General features: G+C 37.4%; 1 protein-coding gene across 3 annotated transcripts in view; it reads left to right on the top strand.

Moving 5' to 3' along the window:
- SH3RF1 (SH3 domain containing ring finger 1) overlaps positions 1 to 21,945 on the top strand; it is a 92,294-nt gene that overhangs the window by 39,838 nt on the left and 30,511 nt on the right. For all 3 annotated transcript variants that reach the window (XM_063336687.1, XM_063336688.1, XM_063336690.1), the window contains exons 3-4: positions 15,268 to 15,543; positions 16,931 to 17,026. In XM_063336687.1, coding sequence (XP_063192757.1) covers positions 15,268 to 15,543; positions 16,931 to 17,026 — 372 coding nt within the window. The remainder of the gene's footprint in view (positions 1 to 15,267; positions 15,544 to 16,930; positions 17,027 to 21,945) is intronic.

The raw sequence follows: 21,945 nt of genomic DNA, 5'->3' as shown, positions 1-21,945 counted from the left end.
ATAATGGGCTAAAGTTACCATGAGTTACACAAGTACTTTAAGAAGCGTCTAAATCTTTGTAGCATGGTAAGCCAGTGGAAACTTCCTAATGGAAGGGATAAATTGTTCTTCTGTCGATGTTTGCAGTTTAAGACTTGGTGCCTTTCTGGAAAAAGTGATTTTCTGCATCGCAGACTTAATGGGCTCTTTAGAAACAACCTTAAGTGCAGGCTTTCAGGGACAGGCTTACAAGCCAGCTCTGTTGAGGGCAGCAAATTTTGGACAGAATGCGTCATGGTATACATCAGTATTTCTATACTATAGTTTCTGAAACTGTGTCTGGGGTCACATTAAATCCTAAACCTCAGCCATCCTTCAAAGAGAGAAGAGGGTTGAGTGAATAAAGAGAAGTACTGGAATGTCTACAAATCTTGACAGGAAGGACAGTTAGGAGAAACATGGGGGTTCTGTTGCTCTCCTGGTTTGAGCAGGATTAATTTCTCTTTCAGTAATTTTACTTTTCAGTAAGGTTTCTTCTAATGCTTGGTAAAACGGCATTTTTGGAAGACTCTAGTGTCTGAATTTGTGAAAATACTTACTTTATAGCCAGCTGTGGTGTGCGGGTTTCAAGGTCTCAGTGTTTTTGAGCTTGCCAGGTGCAGGACGAGGAAGAACGAGAGCCATGCGCTTGACCCAAGCTGGCCAACAGGATGATTTCATACCATGAATGTCACATTCAATATAAATTAGAAAGTTTGCTGAGGAGTTTTTCTCTTCTATGATGGCTGCCATCCTGAATTTCTTGCCCTGGTGCTGGCCCCCTGAGCCCTTCCCTTCCTCCCAGCACTGTAGCGCTCAAAGTGTCAGACATCTGCTGTCCACTGCCGGGAGTGCACAGCTTCCTGCCAATAGAATGGTCTGAGTATAATCCTTGCGTATTTTATATTGGTATCAGGATCAATATTGGTTCTTTAATGTTATTAATGTTAACTATTTAGTCTTACTCTACTAAATCTGTTTATGTTTCAACCCCCAGGTTTCCTTGTTTTTTCCTGATTCCCTTCCTCGGTGGGGAGGGGTCATCAGGCGGTAGAGTAGTTGTCTAAATGACAATAAATTGTGGGTTCTTCAAACTATAACAATTGCTTACGAGATAATTTGTTGGAGCTTTCAGCTCAAGTCAGTGGTGTGAAGAGTGTTTACCTTGCAGGAAAGCTGGATGTGTGTGACAACAGCATGTATATTGGACTAACATCAACGTCGTTGTACCACATGCAAGTTTTGTACCTACATGAATATATATTCAGGGCTTTTCATTCAGGACAGAATTTCTGTGTCAGCACCAGTTCACACAAATGTGCTGAGTGGAACACAGGGCCGTTTTAATGCAGTTGCGATTCGCAGGGGTTTTACTGTACATCTGTGGTTTTTTTAAGAGTAGTTAATCAATTTGATTCTATATATATAAGGTACAGTCTCATACAAGAGCTGAGAAATACCAGCTCCATTAGCGGTGGGCCTTAAGGTGCAGGTTGTCTTACTGGACAAAAAGTGGTGGAGTTTCATTTTATTTGAATATCCTGCTTGAGGAGTTGTCTTCCATCAGGCCCTGCTGGAGTCTGAATCAGAGAACTCTGAAGCAGCATGACTGAATTCTGCTTTCCAAATATATCTCCACCAGTTTAGTAGTGTGAATAGTTAGAGAGAAGTAAAGAGCTGTCAGCCTTTCATTAGCCTATCTGATTCTTAACTCTTGGCTCCAAAGCAGTGCTTTCCCATGCTAATGCATTACGATTGAACTGCGTAATTAAAATACTTTTTATCTAAATGAGAAAGTTGTACTTCTTGTAAGTTGTTCTTGAGAATTTATTTGTGGAACGTAATTATTCTGTGCATTCCCTGTTAATGTAAGTAGGTGGTTATTAATTTGCTTACCATGGAGTCTCAAAGGCAGGAGGTCCTTATGCAGTAGAAGCTTACAGGCTCCTTGAAGTTTTTGATAAAATTGCTCAAGAAGTGCACGGTCTCAGCACCGTGGAAGAGCTTACTATCTCCTGGAAAAGAGTTTCTAATATCTAGACCCTTCTTCTTGTTAGTGATTTTTATCTGAGCGGTTTTACTATACTTAGAATGCAGGTTTTGGAAAAAATCTGTCTGGATATCATGGAATTAACTTTCATGGAATAAACTTTTAGTGAGATTAACCTGGCTGGAGTGAGAACCATTTTAATTATTTCAAAGAAAACATTGAGGTCATGGCATGTATCACATTTTACAACCAGAGGACTAAAAACTTAAGGTTGGGAAAGCAAAGCTTTGGCTATAACTATATCAGCAAGTAATCTGCAGTGGGAATGGATCCATAGAAGAAGAAAAACAGAGGTGCTGAGGACTTGATGGCCACAGCCTGTATTTTTTCAGAGGTAATACTTTGAGCGGATCCTTCTCTGATTCCAGGGAATGTTGGAACAGTAAATCGCTGTTGGAGCACATCTTCCATTTTAGTGTCATCAAAACGTAGTGCAGTTCATATACTTTAAGACTGCTCCAAAATGAAAAAAAATATGTAAAAGAATATACTACTTATTAAACTTCACCATACATACAGCTACTTCATTAAAATCATCATATAGAAATATATATTTTAATTTATGGCATGAATACATAAATGAAATCTATGAGCACATCTGAGACAGTTAATAGTAAAAGATATAAGTAACACCTCTTTGTTGGGGAAAGAAAATAGTCATTTTCATTGAACTGGATGAAAGAATGGATTGTTTCTTTTGTGTTTATATCATAGACAAATGGAAAAAATTACCTTCCTTAACTTTTCCAAATACTTGACAGTAAAAAAAATAACAACCAACCTTGCATAAACTTGTTTTTCATAGATACAGAGACTGGTAAATTGCAGTACAAGTCCAAGAGATACTTCAGATGTTGTTTTACAAAATGACTACGAAGTTCTCATAACATTTGAAGAGGCGAAGGGCTTTTAGGAAAACTCATATGACAACAGGACAGAATTGCTATTAAATTGTTGTTTGAAGTAGAAAGGACGTGTATTTTGAAATAGAGGACTACTTTCAAGAAGCAGCTTTCTGCGTATAATACTCAAAGCTTACCATTTTGAGGCAGTGTCTACCAAATACAAAAAAGATGGGGGAAGATTTCCCGATGAAATCATCTGTAAACAGGGAGAGTTAATCTGTGTTACGACAGCATAGTAATGATCAACTTGTTACTTTCAAATTTCCTCTTCTATCCATGGCGAATGCAAATGCAGTTGCTGAAGGACCATTCATTTAAGTAGTTTAAATACTTCTAGTTTCTGTGGCATAGTGAAATCTGTTTGGTTTGCTATAACCAATTAATAATATAATGTCACCTGTGCAAGTGGACTAGAGGAGCAGAAATGTTTTATGCAAGCCCAGACTGACTAGACCTCCCTGGATCTAAATTCTGGTAGTGTTTCTGGGGTAAAATACTGAGTAGCGAACAGATTATCCTTTCAACGTAAGCCTCTTATTGCCTAACATTTCTAACCCTTGTTCACCCGTCATGCTTAAAAACAAAACAAAACAGAACAAACATCTTGGATAAACCACTGCACTTGAAAGCAAAATGGAAAATCCTTTCCTGTCTATCCTGAAATACCAAGTTCTACTTTGTGGACTCCTTATGCAACTTTCCCTGCCTCTTACAGTGGAATTACAATAATGAGAGATTTTGCTGTATTTGAGATGATAGTTTTTGTAAAAATTAAGCACTCCCTTACAGTGAAGGACCATCTAGAGCTGGGCAACTTGGGAGGAAACTTGGCCAAGATCTACTGGAGTAACTGAGTTTGTCACCTTGCTTAAGTATTAGCTCCCACCTAAAATCAGTGGCAACTCTTCATGGGATAAGGGGCTGATTAACATAAATGGGTGGAATATGGTTTTCTGCACTACTTTACAGAGAAGTAGGCACAAATTGCTGGAAATTCGTTTGTGGGTTAAGGAGCAGAGTAATGCTGGGCCTCAGGAGAGCCAATTCACCTTCAGGGGCAGGGACAGGCGGAGGTGGGGGCCGTGGGGTGGGCTTGCAGGAGGGCCAGGCCCACCGAGTGGGGAGCTCCTCACTGAGCTGCCTTGCAGAAAGGAAGTGTAGGGAAGGTGGAAGGTGGGGATGGATGACGCCAGACGAATTTAGAAAGACTGAGCATGTAGACATGGGATTAAGAAAGGCGAAGCTCAGGCAGAACGGAGGCTGGGGACCTTATGGAGGCTGGCGGGAAGGGCTTGTAAAGGTACAGAGACAGCAGAGGGGAGCGAGGCGATACCAGATATGGCTAGGAAATGTCTGCCACCCAATTCAGACCTGATAAACTCAAGACCTGGATCAGTTGTTTTCTACACTAATACTTTTATACTAACATGCATTCATTTGAGCAATGTGAAAGGTGAAGCATAGTGCTCTCGGTAGGCATTATGTGTTCAGGCCTGTTTGAGCAGTACTACACTGAGCAGAAGGCTCATTTGCGCCAGGCTGTTTGTCTACTTTTACAGTCTGGCTGAAATAACCGGGAGGTGCAAACTCCAGCTTGTCACTGCACAAGAGATAAATGTTAACATAGCATTCTTCTGGCTCGCTCAGCTCTTTTGTTGTAATGAAGGGCATACAGGAACATTTATCTTGCAAAAAAATGCATAATTTCAGCTAGGATTAGTTGCCTTTTCAAAAGGCCGACCAGCTGCTTCAAGTAGAGTACCATAAAAACGTCTTGGAAAAAAAGTAGATATTCAAGGAAGTTGTGAGGCGTGTAAAATTTAAAGGATAAGTGAAAATAAATAGCAAATAGAATTTGTCATTTACTCTGTGCATGCAGTGGACATGTGTTTGTGTATACTATAGTGACAGCTAAAATTAGCACCTTTTCTTTTCCGCAGTAGGCAAGGGTCTGTTTGAAGCCAGGATATTGAAGGAATTAAATTGATTCCAAAAGAATTTCAAGGGAGTGAGAGGCTTTCAGGAGAGGGAGGACATGGTACCAGTCCCAAATCAAGCTTCGCGGAAGTCCCTCCAGATCCTGTCAGCAAGAGTTTGCAGGGAATACCTGAGAAGGATGTGTGACAGTGATGTCATGTTCATCCAGAAGGTTGGAGAAGCACTTGAACATTTACAAAATAGTGGAAGTGATGAAATATAAACCTAAAACCACTTTCTCAGCAGGTAGTGGAATGTCAGATGCTATCTCAGATATTTAAAATCAAATTCAAATAGGAGAGCTGTGTGTGGTTACTCTCTTTTTTTTAATATCATTGACGGGGCTGTTTAATTTTAGACCTTGCACTGTTTTGGCAGTGAATACATTAGCACTTGATCGTAATGGAAAGAAAAGAATGCTCAGATAAAAAGTCACGCCTGTCAACCTTGATAGGTTTTCATCAAAAAAATGCAGCAACGTCTTCATTTGCAACTCTGTGTTTTCCCATTGCTCAATTTTTGGCAGCAAAGTATTTCAGAGATTAAAGGAACGTTTCTTCATGCTGATCTCACCAAGAGTAATCTTACCAAGTCACTCCCTTGTTCAGAGTCATTTGCTGGCTTTGCTCCTTCTGTATCGTGTTCAAACTCCTCACCTTCAAAGCGCAGTAAGAGTTTGCTCTTGGCAATCTCATTTCTCATTTATTCTTTTCAATTTTTTTCAATCTGTCTTCTCACCTGGAATTCCCTCTCCTTTTCTTGGTGCAACAAGTAAACATGTTCATTTTCACATCACAGTGAGGGAGGCTTGTTTACATTCATTTTCAAAGCGTAAAAACCTTTAGAACAATACAGAGCGTTACTCTTAGATTTTTACATTGTTGATAAACCCTCTGGAGCTTTTGATACTTGTGCTAAAATATCAGCTCCCTGAAGTAAGGACAGGGCCTCTTGTGTTCCAGTGCTTCGTTGATAAACCAAATGTGCCAATCTTCTCCACTAAGTAGATTAACTTTTTTTGAAGTGAGCAAACAGAATGTGTTTTGTAAAGTGATTTGTGAAGTGGTGCTATAAAGTGCAGATTTGTGAGAGAATTTTAAATGTGGGCAGTAAAATAGATCTACTTTTCCAATATTGATGGCTTATGATTAATGCAAAAATGAAAGAGAATATATGTAATCCGATTATCCTTGTTAAGACTGGTAGACGACATAGGTATTTCTGTTTGTTTCTTACTTTTGTTTCTCCAGCGTAGCGTAGCACGACCATGCGTACCACATTAATAATGGGATTTTCTCTAGGTGCTAACAATACCCTGTGGGGTTAGGTAGACTCCCTTTTATTCCTTTCTAATGCAGTGAGGTTTTGTGTTAAAGTATTTAGAAAAAAAATAAAAGAGACTGTATTAAACAAAAGAAGGGAGTTGTTTCTTAGCATTGCAAGATTCTCTGTTCTGAGATTGCTGTTGACTCTGCCCCTCTGTCTTCATCAGCTACTGCATGTACTGCAGAAATTCTCATGGGCTGTCATGGACAATGTATCTGCCATACTGGCTGAAGAAATTACAGCAAGATCTTTTGTGAAAGTTTTGTTGGATTGATTCTTTTTTTTCTTCCTGGTGACTGATGAAAGTCGTTTCAGATTTCAAACTGTAACAGTTGCGGTATTGATGCCTTATTTGTTTATGGAAGGGCATGCAAAGGCCTGGGGCATCTCTAGCTGCCTCCCATTAAGCCAGTGGGAAAGAAGAGTATTCTGGGTTTGCGTGAAAATTTCTATTTAATCTGGACTTTGAGCTCAGAATGGCACGTCTTGCTTGGGAATTAATTATTTGGCTCTTTAAGCAATTGTGTGTAACGCTTTTGACAGGGAGAGTGACTTCCTGATAAGTGTATGAGAAGGATAAGCGTGAATTTAGGCAGCAGCAAAAGAATGCCAAAGATGCGTAGTTTCCAGTTTATGTGGAAACTAAAATGAAGAGTGAAAAGGGAAGGCTACACAGCAGCCCGGAAAGAATGAATTCAGGGAAAGAATTTTAACACTCAGGTATGGTCTGTATCTTGGTAATTTTCGGAGAGGTTTTTTTGCCTCTTCCGTAGTTACTGTTTTGTGATTTTGTGTTCATATAACAAAGAAGCAAAAAAAGCAAGTGATATTTAAGAATCTGTATTGGCACAGGAAAGTTGTCACACTTCATAACAGATTTTGGATGTGGTGCTAATAGTTACGAAAGTCATTTACTGGGTGACTAGGCAAAATGAGGCTTCTTGCTAAACACAGAAGTACTGAAAAAAAAAAGTCTTTGCCTTATGATTTTGAAGAGAAGTCACTTTTGTCAAGCTGGCTAGAAAAATAAAAGTGCAGCAGTGGATCAGTATCTATTTTCTATTTTCCAACGTGCTCTTTAAAAAAGATAAGGTTGATACCCGTGAGGTAAGTTTCTTGCACTTTTATACGTGTATGTAGAGCTAGTGGAAAAAGCAACGATTTCCAAAGCACTTAGTGTTGTCCTCCGGCTGTGACTTTGGATGTCCATAGGGATTTTAATGTTGACAAATTGGATATGGTTGGGGAACACTAGATAAATTTTAAAATCTCACCTCACACTATGACTTCTTCAGGGCTATACAAGTAGTTAGTGGCAGTTTGGAGTAGGACTAATAAGTCTCACTACTCAGTCTTGCAATTGTACTGCTCCTCTAGAGGTGTGCTTGCCAAGAGGGGTGGGTGTCTTTTTCCTCCTTCTAGGAATATGCAGTATTCTGGTCTTAGAAGCCATAGGTGATATTACATGAAAACAGAATGCACTGGAAAATACACTGGTAGAAGAGTTTAAGTGGAATGGAATGAACTTACGCTGCGTATCAACTTGATGTGCTTAAACAGATTAGGAGATCCACACTGCTGTATAATGGCACTAGGAGAAGAAAAATTAACAGTTTTATGGAGACACCACCACCAGTGAGTTGTAACATACCGAGAGAAAACCAGTGGGGATAGTAGCATTTTCAGGCTGACCAGTGAGCTTGGTATATCAGCATGTAAGGGCAAATCCTTAAAGCAAATCTTTGCCTTTGGAAAGAGCTATTTTATATAAACATCTTAGGTCTACATAATGCACACTTTAAAGTTTTGTTTAGATTCTTACAAGGATCTGGTTTTTTCAAAGCAAAATGGGTTTGTAGTAAACAATTAATCAAAAGGTTTTTAAAGATTTGGCATAAAATTCTTTGATATGCATTGGTTTTCCTTTTAGAAATCAGTGGGAATACAGACCCAAATTCTCTTCTGCATCTTGAAAGTTACGTTCTCAGTTTTTCCTGTGCAGAGCAGTTTCCTCACTCTTCTCTTTTTTTGCCTATGGAAAGAAGCAATCTTTAGCCTTTCAAGTGCATACAGTTAAAATATTTGGGGACATGCAGTGTGCAGGATGTAATTATTTTCTCCTCTATATTTTTCCTATTTTTCACTTACTTGTTTGGTTATTTTGAGAGCTCCTGGAAAGTGTTCAGATTTTTCTTTACTTAACAAACCTTGAAAAAGTAAGTAGCTGAGAACTTTGCATTTTGGGTAGGCAAGGGAAAGAAGGTGGCATTCTGAAGACACTCATTTTTTTCATTTGGAAAAAAAAAAAGTTTTCAAAAGCACAGGTATTGCACAGAAAGGGACTGGGCTAGGTGCCTTTGGAAAGCTTTTTAAATGTCCCATTCTAACCTTCCATATTATTAGTCTGATTGGTTAGGCCTTGAGGCAACATTTTAAAATTCCTTTCATTCTCCTGTATTCCAGCTTTTAATTTCAAAACAACTCTGTGGGAGAGAGTTACTCAGATTAAACAACCTTATATTTATTTCTTAACATCAGACAAGAAAAAATTCCAAAATGTTTTCTTCTAAAAGCTGTTAAGACAGAGGAAGCAGAAAGGACTTTCATAAACTTTAAGTAGGTCATTGATAGTTCACCTCAAAAAAACACATAAAAATTTTTTACATGAGGAGAGGAGCTACCCTTCTATTTAAAAAATACGGCGTTTCTCTGAGGCTGTGGTGTGAAGTTCTTCTGCAAGTTACCAAGAGCCAAGGTAACTGATAAAGTCCTCAAAAGAGTCAGTCAAAAGGGCTGTAGGAGTGCTTGGCATTTCAACCTGCGCCAGCTGGCTGAAACCTGGAAATTAATAAATGGAGTATTCTGTTATGTGATACACTACTACATCTAGAGCTAGTACTGGTGTTAGTTATCACGTATAGGCATTAGAGAAAATACGCCATATTCTGTAATTGTTAACCACATTCTGTAACAGCTAGTAGAAGAGAAGCTTTGCAGGTCTACTAAATAAATTTTAACTTGATGGTCAAATTAAATATTTTTAAAAATATGATCCCATTTCTTCATTTATCAAGAACCTACATTTTTTACTGATTACAGTTGTTCGGCTTTTCCAAAATTATAACAAATAGGCTGGCTTGATTTTGTTTTTTATCCTGCATTCTGTTTTTTCCTAAAATAATCTTTCTTCAAAATGATTATTGTTATGTAGCTTACTGTTAAGTTACACACAGATGGGTTTCAAACCTGGTCTCTTTAATCAGAGTAACCTGGCTAGCTAGTTTCCTCTCGATGCACAGCTTTTCTTACTTAAAATCAAAAACTGTACCAAGCTGCAGCTAACCATATTTGAATACTGGTTTAAGTCAAGTGTGTGGTTATTTATTTCACGTGTGCTGAGAACAATGAGATTTATTACAACTATGTCGTTAGAAACTAGAAGTGAATATACTTACCAACATTAACATTGCTCACTTCCTTAAGCTAGTAAACTGTCGTTTAAAAAATACTGTTTCACTGTATTCAGTAGAGCAATAGTAATTCATATCAGATGATACCAAAGGTTTGTTTTTGTGGTTATTACAGCATACTGGCAACCTGATACAGCCTCCTGACATAAAAATATCTTACATTTTTATCATTCAGATAGCAGGAACTTCAGAGGCGCTGTAACCAGAAATCATTCTGTTTGCATTGATGACCTCTGCAGTCCTTCAAGATAGTTCTGATGGTGGAAGTATGTAAAATTGATTCCACTAACAATTTGGTGTCAGATGCAGATTAATAATGCTTGAGTTAGCCTTTCTTTGAGCAAATGTGACCTCGTTTGTATTGTTCCTTAGATGAGAGAAATAAATGCAGGGAGCCAGCTTTTAACATTCTTCTTGGATTATGGAGACACACTGCGTTCTGAAACTCGAAAAGAAACGGGAGACTTATTTTCAAATGTTATCGCCTCTTGGTTGGTGCGTTCTGCAAAACTGAGTATTTGATTTGTTCAGGCAACAGCATTGGACCTACAGCTTAATATAGGGAGCATGTTTCCTTCCTTTAGAAGGAAATCCTGCTGAAGGAAACACATCTTTTAATATAAGCAGTTTAAGAAGGTCTTCAATGAAGTATTCTTATAAGCTCTGTGTCTCAAAATATGTGAAAATTTAAATGTCAGTCAGAAAGAACAAAGGAGACTGAAACAAAGAAAATGCAACTAGGCAGATCAGATGGCTTTAAATTTAGACTTGAAAACAGGTATCAGAACCAGCAAGATGAAAGAAACATGAAAAAACTATAAGTGCAAAATGGGATGTTCGTACATGAAGGACTGGCCAGCTTGGTAAAGGCCAAAGAAGGCAAGAAAGCAAAGGTACACATTAAAAAAAAGTAATAAAAAGGATGCAATTGAAAGAATTGAGTCAAGAAGGCAATAATGTGAAAGAGAATGGGCTAGAAGATTAAAAGAAGCAATATTATCATTCAAAAGTTTTGAATGATTAGGAGCCTGAAGAGGAAAACTTGGGTATACCTGTGTCTACTGAAGAATGTCCACATAAAGAACTCAGTCGACCCAAATCTGCCTTGCAAACAAGTTGGCTGCAACATATTAACGAGCTCCTTTCCTTCTGTAAAGCTAACTTTTATTGGCAACCAAGTATGTCTTATAATACTGGTTCTTTGGGGAAAAAAAAAGTCAGATTGATAAAAGCACGTCTGTAGCACTAGACTTACTGAACTTACGGTTGCTGTGTAATTGGAGATTTTTTGTAATGGTTTCTCATCTTGTCCTGGTTATTAATGTGACTGTTGGTTTGATTCAGGAACTGCACGGGAAGCAACTAAAAGGTAGATGAAGAAAAATATTTTTTCTTGTCTTTACTTGTAAGAAAATTGCAAATGATGGGTGTTTATTAAAGATCCTATTATAACATGGATCCAAATGATAGTAACTTCCAGTTTTAGACTTTCTGCAAGGAAAGGCAGAAGTTATTTAGGAAAGCTAGGCATAAAAACTGCTGATGAGGTCTCCAAGCAGGCCAGACTTTCTGGAGGTTGATCGAGCTTTGGTTGTGCATGTAGACAGTTTTCAGAAATCCTTTTTTGTCTGACCTGCTACTAACATAAACAGTACTTCTCTAAAAAGATTACTTCCTGGCCTATGAAGACACTCAGTGTCTGGGAACCTCAAACGGGTGAAAACTGCATCGGTGTTTCGACTGGTTCATGGGGAAACCCAGGCCACATCCCAGTCTCGCAGCCAGGGAACAGGGAATGCCTTGCTTGGAAAAGCGACAACCAGCAGCACCGCAGCCAGGGAGGCTTGGAAGGAAGCAGAGATGCGGATGACCCAGTATCTGTTCCATTCGTTTCCTTGGGAGGGGATTTACTATTTTTGCTACTTTAGCTTATGATGGTTCTCCAAGTGCAGTAAGTTATACAATGAACGCTGTTTTATGCCAGTGTAAGCATATTTATATTTGGGCTTCTGCCACGGAAACTCCTTTTTAAAAGGAAATCAGATCTCGTGTTTCTGTGCAGGCATAAATTTCTCTTGGCTTAAGCTTGTGAAAAGCACATACAGTTGCATATTGTCCGATAAAAAAATAAGAGTAAAGTTTGAAATAAGGTGTCTGAAGACAAAGTGTAAATCCAAAGAGGAAAATTGTAAGCTGATTCTTTAGGTTTCTAAGACAAAATGTCTGGGAGAAGAAATCTGAGGGACCTGAGCCTCATATATGTGTGACTACATATGTATTTTTTCATATTCTTGTTAAGCCATTTTGATGTTGTCATATATTATTATTTTCTTTAAAGGAATCTGGCATGTGAAATGTATATATATATCCATGCCTTACCGAAAAATGAATTTAACCAGTTTGTATATCAGCAGTAGCATTAGAAGTTCAGCTATTTTTGCATAAGGATTTTGCATAAGGACTGAGGAAATAATTTGAAGAAATTTATTTTGTGTGGAGTCTTTCTGGGTTTTATATTTTAATTTCCTAAAATGGTTTTTCTCTGAGGTTTGGTTTGTTTTTTTTTTTTGTTGCTTTCTCAAAGAGCTGGCAGGGTAAACGGCAGCTGTAAACCTAAGGGCAGGCTGCAAAGTTTTTCTTCCAAAGCCTTCCTTTCATGTTTAGCCAAGTGAGAGACACGGAGTGAAATGTAAACTCCGGCTCGGCGTATCCGCACGGCCTTCTCTCCTGGTGAGCAGCCGGAGGGGCAGAAGGGGGGCCAAATCTACCCAAAGGCTGCTCCCCTCAATGGCTGGGGAAGGCACCGGCCATGAGCCGTGGCTCCCAGGTTGCTCGGAAGAGGAGGAATGTGAAGATGGTGCTCGAGGGCCCTTGATGCCGTACCCCTGAGAATGGGGCTCCCTGTCGCACCCGCTCCTCCTCGCTTCATCCTCCCCCGGGACAGAAGAAGGCGGCATTCGCTTTATTTCTCTTCCGAGCCGTTTAACCGTTTCTCTTTAATCCCTGTCAGTCTGACTCAGAACTAAGCGTGTGTTTTGTTGAACTTTGTTCTGTTTGAAATTACGGACTCGAACCATTTTTATTTAACGTGAGAAGCTTTGTAGGAACTCAACCTATACACTGGGAAAGGAACTTTCTACAAAATATAAGCAGATGTTTTTTATGTTTGAGTGAGGGTTTGTTTGTAGGAGGCTTTGTGATAAACTACATAGATGCAATATTGAGTTCTAGCAATTAAATGATGACTAATTGATGAGTTTGATCACTTTGACGTGATCTGCTGTACTGGCACTCCTGGTTTCTTTTGCTTTTGTTTGTTTTTAAAAAGATTTTTTTCCAACTGTATTTTATACACACAGCTAATCTTAAAGTTCATCCTCAGTACAGGGACATAGAAAGCTTTCTCCTGGGACAATGGGGTGATTCCTGGGAGAACTCCAGCTATTCCCTCCGGTGCAAGAGAGGTGCATATGTCTTCTTGTAGCCGTAATTGCTTGGGTTGCTTTTTCTACCAAGTAATTCTTTGGCTCTCCATCACTGAAGGGCTGTAATTTTTTTGGTTTGTTTGTTATTGGGATAAAAATGGATAAGCAAGCAGTGTTTCCTCTCTTGTGTCGAGGTGTCTTTCCTTTTGCTTCCAACCTGCCGTCTCCTCCCCAGTTCCCTCTCTGCACTTGTCCTTACTACATCTGCACTGACTGCTTTCTTCATTCTGTCTGTTTACTCTGCAGAGAGCACATAGGACTAAAAACCACATACATACAATATTTTTAAATTCTTTTATTGTGGCCATGAATATCCCCTTCAATCAGTTGGGGCCCACAAATTCCCTAGTTGATGTCTTAGTCTTTTTCCCTCTCCAGGTTTATACAGAGTATGCCAGTGGTGTCTACATTCCGCATTGATGCGGTTAAGTTTGATCATAAAGAAAAATAATATTTTCTTCAGTCTGAAGATCACCAGTTTTGTGAACAATTGCATGGATCCTGCTGATGTAATAGTTCTAGTACTCATCCCATATGCAACAGAATGAACTGTGATTTTCCTGTATTCATATGTAAATCATACTCATCTGTACCTATGTATATCCATATGGTTTTCCTTTGACTGTTTGGAATAGAAAGAAAATTATTAAATAATAAGATATTGTTTATCCATTCATGAAATTATTAATTTATTTATAAGATCATACAAAAAATTAAAGATGTCCAAACAAATTGGATTACATTGGAAGATAAAATTTTAAGTGTTAAATGTGAGATAAATTATTAAGCACTCTGTCTTCTGACCAATGAGATGGACTTGAAGTGGTAATTCCTTCTGACAATTTCCTTGCATTGTGTGTACCTCTTGAGATATTGCAAATACAACTCCAGTTTACAATCTGAGCTGGTAGAAGACTTGAGAAGAGAGACATACCATGGAGTAGATGTGGGGAATAATATCGCCAAAATTGAATTGTATTAAAATTTGCCTTTTCTGTAAGGGATAGTATGTGAAGCATGTAAAGATGTGAAATACTGTGCTCTAGTTGATTATAAGTGCTGTCCTTGCTATGGAAAGACTGTCTTAGTAATGCAGGTTATTGCTGTTTGCATCATTAAAGGAGTGAGCTCCCCTCTAGTTCGAGAGAAAAGAGAATGTAGAAGGCAGTAGCCCTAATACTAGAGTTGTAGAGTTCTATGGCTCGCTCTTGCAAAATGTGGCAACACAGATGGGGCATTTAAAGAATAATACCTGTGGTGTATATAAAGGAGGATGACAGAGTATTGTATTGCAATCCTTCTGACATGTGTTCCAGAGCAGCACCAATGACCTGTAGTTTTCCAATATTACAGAGGAATCAAGTGAAGAAAGCCCAAAGATACAGACCTTCAACAGATCTTTTTTCCAGTAATTCTTTTTAGCTGTGTTTTTAAATAAATAACTAAATGAAAAGGACTGTCCCAGGATGAAATATCTCACCTTTAATAAAGTGAGATTTGTTTTTCAAGCTGGAAAACACCTCCCTTTTGTCCTCATCCTTGGCATTATGTGCTCATGAAATAAATAAGGTGAGGAAAATAATAAAGTCAGGCGGGCAGAAAACATGCCTTAAAGGTCTTATAGCAAATTTGTTGTTCTAGGGCTGTATTTTCTTGCGGCATTTTTCTGTCACATCTCTCAAGTGGTCAGGATACTTTCCAGTTTGTTTGGGTTTTTTTAGTGTTTAAGCTTAGTGAATTAGTACATGAGGGTTAAAATATTATGGGGTTTTGCCGCTCTTGTGTCTAACAACATTGTAGCATTACTGAAAATCATCATAAAATTTAGGGGAATGTTCAGACTGTATAGAACTGAAGCTCTTCCTGCACGTTTGGCTAAAATCAATAGAATCATTGCAATAAAATAATTTTATTGTGTTTAATTTTACTTTGCAATTTTATGCAGTTTCATTCATAGTCTCCCAAAGAATGTAATATAAATTCTATTTAGTAATACTTATCTAATTCTAGTTATTGTTTTTCTTCTTCTTCTTTAGGGTGTACCTCAGTTACCATGTGCCAAAGCATTGTATAACTACGAGGGAAAAGAACCCGGAGATCTTAAATTCAGTAAAGGAGACATCATCATTTTGCGTCGACAGGTGGATGAAAATTGGTATCATGGAGAAGTCAATGGCATCCATGGCTTTTTTCCTACCAATTTTGTTCAGATTATTAAACCTTTACCTCAGCCTCCGCCTCAGTGCAAAGCACTTTATGACTTTGAAGTTAAAGACAAGGAAGCAGATAAAGACTGTTTACCATTTGCAAAGGTAAAAACTGAATAAAATTATTTTCTTCTAATAATTTCATTCACTTGGGTAAGAAGTAATAAGACTGTCTGTAGTCTTGTCTGCATTTTTTTTAATGGAGCTGCACAAATATGAAAAGGGCAAGTAATTCTGCAGGTATTTCTCCTATGTTGATTAGTTTTGCCTTCCTTCTCTTTCTAAATTACATGTAATTTCTCTGAGGTTTTATTTTTGAGAATGCGTTTTTCATAATTGCAGTAGTCATGTTCTTAATTTATGAGAAATAACCTATGCTATGAATTAAAAGTGTTCCATCTTCTAAAGAAACACTCATTTGAAATTGTTGAAGGTGGTACTATTTTCAGCTTTGCATTTAGTAAGTGACATTTTTAGGATCTACATACTAGACACAAAGCACTACTAAATTTTGTCATTCTGTAATATTACTAATTGCCTTTTGGAAAATATGATGTTTTTTCTTATTTGGCTCTACTGTAATTAATTTTCTGTCTTGCAAGGCACATAATGATACCGAGTTTTAACAGGAATCAGAGCTGATCCTTTTTTTCAGTTTCTGATTATCTAGTTTATCAAATAGCACAAAAATGTTGCAAGATCAAATGTGAGCTAATCACTTTTCTCCCCTTGCCTGTTAAAAATGAGAAGGATGGCTAAAATTCTAAAAAGGAAAGATATTAGCATGTGGACAGACAATGGTTATTACAGCACAGAACAGCTATACTATTGAGAGTGATTTGCATTAGCTTGCATATTTTGATTAATTTTTGGCAAACTGTTGTGGTTTGTTTGTTTTTTTTAAATCTGAAGTCTCACTTGAGTAAGCATATATGTTTCAAAATATTTAAACTTCCATATGAAACAACTAGGTATCTCCGTATAAGCGACAGCGATGTTTAATGTGCGCATAAATCTGTTTTTTCTGTAACATACTCAAAACCATATCTAACCCAAATGCTCCATGTAGATGTGAAAGAAATCATATCACTTACCAGTGTTCTTAAGAACGTAAGTAGAAAACCAACATCTAGGGAAGATTAGGTAATGAGTCAGTTGAGAAGGAAAAAGATTGCTGTTCTGTTGATTAATGCCAAGGACTTAAATGGAGGCTGAAGAATACCACAGACTGAACACGGCAGGAAGTCTGGCACTAAGGACGAAGTCAGATGGCTGAGATTAGCTGTGGACAGTTAGCTGAACTCTGACAAAATAGGAAAAGGAATGGCTGGAACAGACTTCAACCCAAAAAGCGGCATGTTCTGTTACGGAGTGCCTTCTCTGCGGTTCTTGTCCATGTGCCGCCTTCTCTGATTACCCATGCGTTATGGAGGGAAATTAAATTAGAAGTTTAATTAGAGCTGGGAGACATAATCACTGCATGTTCACACAGGATGATGTTCTAACTGTAATTCGCCGCGTGGATGAAAACTGGGCAGAAGGAATGCTGGCTGACAAGATAGGAATATTTCCAATTTCGTATGTTGAGGTGAGTAAAGTTGGGCCCTCAGTCAAGTTGTGCCCACTGTGTGTTTCATTTTCTAAAAGGAAAAATAACAGGTACTGATGATGATTCTAAAATAATCTGAGATATAAATAGTCTTAGACCTAAACTAATCTAAGATCTGTGTGCTTAGTTTGGGAAAGTTAATTACCTCAGCATTTGAACCAGTGATTTTTACTTAGCTATTTGATACCTCTTTTCATTGAATGGAATTGGAATGAAAGTACTTGGAGGCCGTCACTGTTTTCTTGTTAATACTGGAGTCATGCAGTCAATCACAAACCACTCTACCGCAAAATGAAAGCAATCAGCAAGTCAGAGAGATAGTAAGCTTTGCACTACCCCTAATACCTGTCTCTCAAAACCACATGAGCACAACTAGAAAGTCAGAGAACGTAGGCTGTTGTTAAGCAGGTAAATCATTGAGTTCTACATCCAAAAGACCCTTATGTAAAGTCTTCTGTATCTTTCTGCAGTTCTCATATGTGATGCGACAATTTACAGTGAGACAGTTTCCCCAACCTTTTGAGGTTTAAGAGTTGAAAGCTATATCTTCTATATAAAAAACCATAGGTGATTAAGAACGGGGCGTGCAACTGCAACAATGATTATTAAAATTTGCATTACAGAAAGATATAGAGGTTTGGAATAGTGTTTGTCTTTTTCTGATAGGTATGCTATGGATACTTGGTAAGATACACTTCTCCCACTGGAGAGATTTTATTTAAATAAATGAGGCAGAATGATGAAAGAAAAAAGCATTTTCACATTACCTGCGGGATGAGAAATATGTACCTCAGGTCACAGAAGAAATGTGTAACCATACTAAGAATCAAGTCAGATTTTATTAATTCAATTTCTGAATGCACTGATGAGATAAGTACTTTTTAAAAAATGACTGTGTTCAACCAACATAGAATTTTTTTTTTAAAAAAGGGAAAATAGGTGTATTCATTTTTATAGATTGATGTAAGAATTTGTGTATCTGGGGATAGAAACTTTCGTGTGACTGAAAAAACAACAACAAAACCAAAGGGGTTTTAACCTGCTTAGTGCAATTCTGGCTTCAGTTTAAGAAGTTTTTAAAAGCCATTTTAAGAACTTATTGCCCCTGGCTCTTAATTACTAGCTCCTTGCAATTAACTGCCCCATCAGTTCAGCCAGTAAAGGTTTTTGTGGTGCTTTTTAAAGCTAAATCACTTGACTTAGCCAACTTAGAAAAAGCCCTTTCCTAGGGCTGCCACTTGGGCTAACTATTTAGCTAACTCCTCTGTTTCCACCTCTACAAAGTTTGCAAAATTGAGATACGCTCTCGAAAAAAATTACGTAAAAATGATACTCGTCACACAAAATGTATTTCACTGTTGGTGTTTTCAGGCAAATTCAACTAAGAAAATGTATCTTCAATTAACCCTTTAAAAACAGGCACAAGCATTTGTGTACGCACTCACAAATCCTCACTAAAATGATACGGGGAATCTAGAACAATAAATAATATCCAAAAAGATGCTTCAGATCAGATGGGTGGGGTTTTTCAGTTTAAACTAAACTGAAACGCTTGCTGTGGTGAAGAGCAGTGAGATATGCAGAAAACTATCAATTTGAATTTTGAAATACCTGTTTTCTGAGATTATGTAACTATTGTTCTGGAAAATATGCAGACAGTTTGTACAAACTAGTATATCAAACCATTCTTACATATGTTGTTATTAAAGACACTGGAGATGACAAATAATTCATATTTTTGAGGTATTTTTATATGGTATTTTTAGTTATATTTCCCAATCCCATAATCACTGCCTATTTTTGTCATAATGACAGACATATCTTTGCTTTTTGTATGTTAGCCCACATCCCTTTTTTTCTCTTTTTTTTAAAAAAACGTGAATAAGTAGCTGCATTTACCGGAGATTTTCTGAAGTCGTTGACTTTAAAATGAGCGCAGTCTGTGATGTTTATTCTATAGTATAGGTCTGATACTTGCGATGTATCTGGTAAGATGAGGTCACAGGATAAACCTTAGATATGTTGAAGTCTGTGAAAAATTCTGATTATATTTGAGGACAGCTTTTTACCAGGAGGAAAATTTTATGACTCAATGATTTCTTGTCTGCTCTATTCTTTCATATCTCTTTCACTTAATGAATTTGTGGTAATAATAAAAGCTAAGACTGAAAACATTTTGAGAGGAATTTTAATAGTGATTCCATTGAAAGTATAGTTTGTTAACTGAGTCATAAAACATTACATCTTTATCTGTAGACACATAGCATTGTGAAATAATTACTTCTATCTGCAAATGAAAAATAAATAATGCAAAGCATTGCAAGAAATGAAATTCTATTTTCTAAGAAGTGCTAAAACCAAACAAACATTCTAGTGTTACTAGAGTATGGCCTGATTAACATATCTAAATTACTAGGCTTTTGACTGATGGAATTTGAAAGTGCTTGCATTAAAAGCAGGTCAACCAGATCTTGCACAGTGACGAAATAAAATGCAGTGAGTCAACTGTATGATTAAGGTCATAACACTTATGTTTATCTCTGTTCCAAAAAGAAAGATTAATCAGAACTAAACGGATAGTAGTAGAATTTTTCTATGTGGAGTACAGTTCTGGGTACAGTGGTTTAACAGTTAAACACACTCCAAATCTAAAAAGTATTTAAATTTTTACAAGTTATTCAGCACTCATATAGAACAACTAGGAAAACACAAAAGCCCAGAATAGAAAAAGAAAAATCAGGGAAAAGGAATCACTTTTCAATCACTACAATCAAAATATCAGTAGAAAATAGCAACAGCTTTGGTTTTCCCAAGTGGTGAACAACTGGGAAACACCTTTGTATTAATTGAGCTCCTCTACCTTTATTTATAGACAATCCAATAAATGTATTGGAAAAAAACCCCAAATGATCTAAAATGTTCACTGTAGTAGAATTTTAAGTTCATTGTCATTTTATACTATGGCATCCATCAGTTAACATGACATTTTAATCAATGAGAACGTAAGATTTTATGTACCTAGTGTGTCAGGTTGGGGTTTTTTATTAGCATCTTCTCCTCTAGCAAATAGGAGTGTTTCAAAACATATTTTATTTTTTATTGGGTCGATACATTTTAGATTGGATTTTAGGCTGGATTTCTAGCATGGTCTTTTTAACATTGTCCTTACTAGGCTAAACTTTGTCTGTCACTGTGAAATGATGTGATCTGATTTAAAGTGCTTAGAAAAAAAAAATCGAACTTTTGTAACAATACTGAGAATAATAAGATAAAACTTTTATGGGAACTTTCCTCTACTTTTTGACTGTTTCGCCTGCCCAGACCTTAAACCGGAAAATGTATGTAAAAAGTGAATGCTGTGTATTATGCCTGAAAACAGAGATTGTTAATTTGGTGTAGAAAATTATAGTGTAATCCCCACTATATTTGAATGACATTCAAATGTATTCCAATGCATTCCAATGACAACTTCTGAGCATCACAGTTTTGATTAGTTTCCCTAACAAAAACTGCAATAGAGAACTATTTCAGCTGTTTCAAAAATTAGTATAAATGCAGCTTTGCTCATGATTGTGATCTGTTCAAGATCTGTGAAATGATTCTTCCGCTTGTTTAGACAAAATATATTTGTTCCAAAACTTTAATTGCAAAGCTGAATTTAGGTTTGTAAGCTATTGCCTCTCCTCCAGGATGATGCTTAGCAACAATAATGTCAAATAAGGACAAAGTTTTACCTTTGTTCCACTTATACTTTCCTCCTTTCTTTACAAATGTATGTGAAAGTGAAATCTTGTCTAGAAATTGGAATTTGACTAATAATTGCGTTGATAATGTGGAAAAATAACTCCTTGACGTATGGTGATGTAGTAAAATTGCATAAATAAAAATTTTGAATTAACATGAGCAGAAAGATCGTTGGAGGGAGAAGATGGTATTTTGACTTAATTTCAGAAAGGGTTGATATTTAAATTCTAACTACCTACGTGTGAGTGAAGAACACCTGAAGTCATTTGTAAAATAAGTACAGTAAAGCACAACCATAAAAGACCTGGAAATAGGTCTCACATGAGAGTCTATTTGATAATTTCTCCCGATGGCTGCAAGCAGACAAAAACCTCTCTGCTGGCCTCCAGCCCTCCCGCAGCACTGAGACACAGCTCAGCCACCTCCGTCTGGCCCTGTTTGGAAAATTGTTGTTTCCTGGGTTTTGGCAGGAAGGGGAATTGGATTTCAGGCTACCTGTTACAGCAAAGATTTTGTTGAATGAAAAAACCCAAATAAATATGCATGTAAAAGTTAAAGAAGCTTTGGTTCGAATACAGGTTCAGGAAAACAACTGATGTAGAAAATGTGAGAATAGATACAGGGGTATTTGTTGCAGAAAGGAACGCTGTATTGAAACACTTCATAGCGTGAGTGGGATGAATTCCCCTGGTGACCTTGAATTGTTGCTAGCCATTTCTTTGGACAATGCATCCAAGGTCTTCATTTCTCTTCTCAAGGAAGGTGCAAACTGCACTCTGCAAAATATTCTGCAACTGTTGCTGTCCTCAGATTGCTTCTAAGAAAAAGCCAGTGATCAGTTCACTTCCATGTTTAGGCTTATGCTGCTGTCTTGTGTTTGCTTCTCTACATAAGAAAGCTCACTACATTGCTTATATTTGTATCAGTCTTGAATCAGTCCCATGGGCGAGCCTTAACTTTAATAGGTTGTTCACCATATAGAAGTATCCAGATTCTGCAGGCATTAATAGCATCAGGAGGTAAACAAACATAATTAGGTGTAACAGGTACCTCGGGGTGCTTTTAGCAGAGTGGCTTTTGGTTTTGTTTTTTACTCCTGAGTGGTCCCTTAACTGTTCCAGTTAGGCAGATCTTGTTTTAGAAACGAGTACTGC

Source organism: Chroicocephalus ridibundus, chromosome 5 (genome assembly GCF_963924245.1).
Source record: "Chroicocephalus ridibundus chromosome 5, bChrRid1.1, whole genome shotgun sequence".
NCBI lineage: Eukaryota > Metazoa > Chordata > Aves > Charadriiformes > Laridae > Chroicocephalus > Chroicocephalus ridibundus.
The sequence above is the reverse complement of the archived record's forward strand: the minus strand, read 5'-3'. Positions and strand labels throughout refer to the sequence as shown.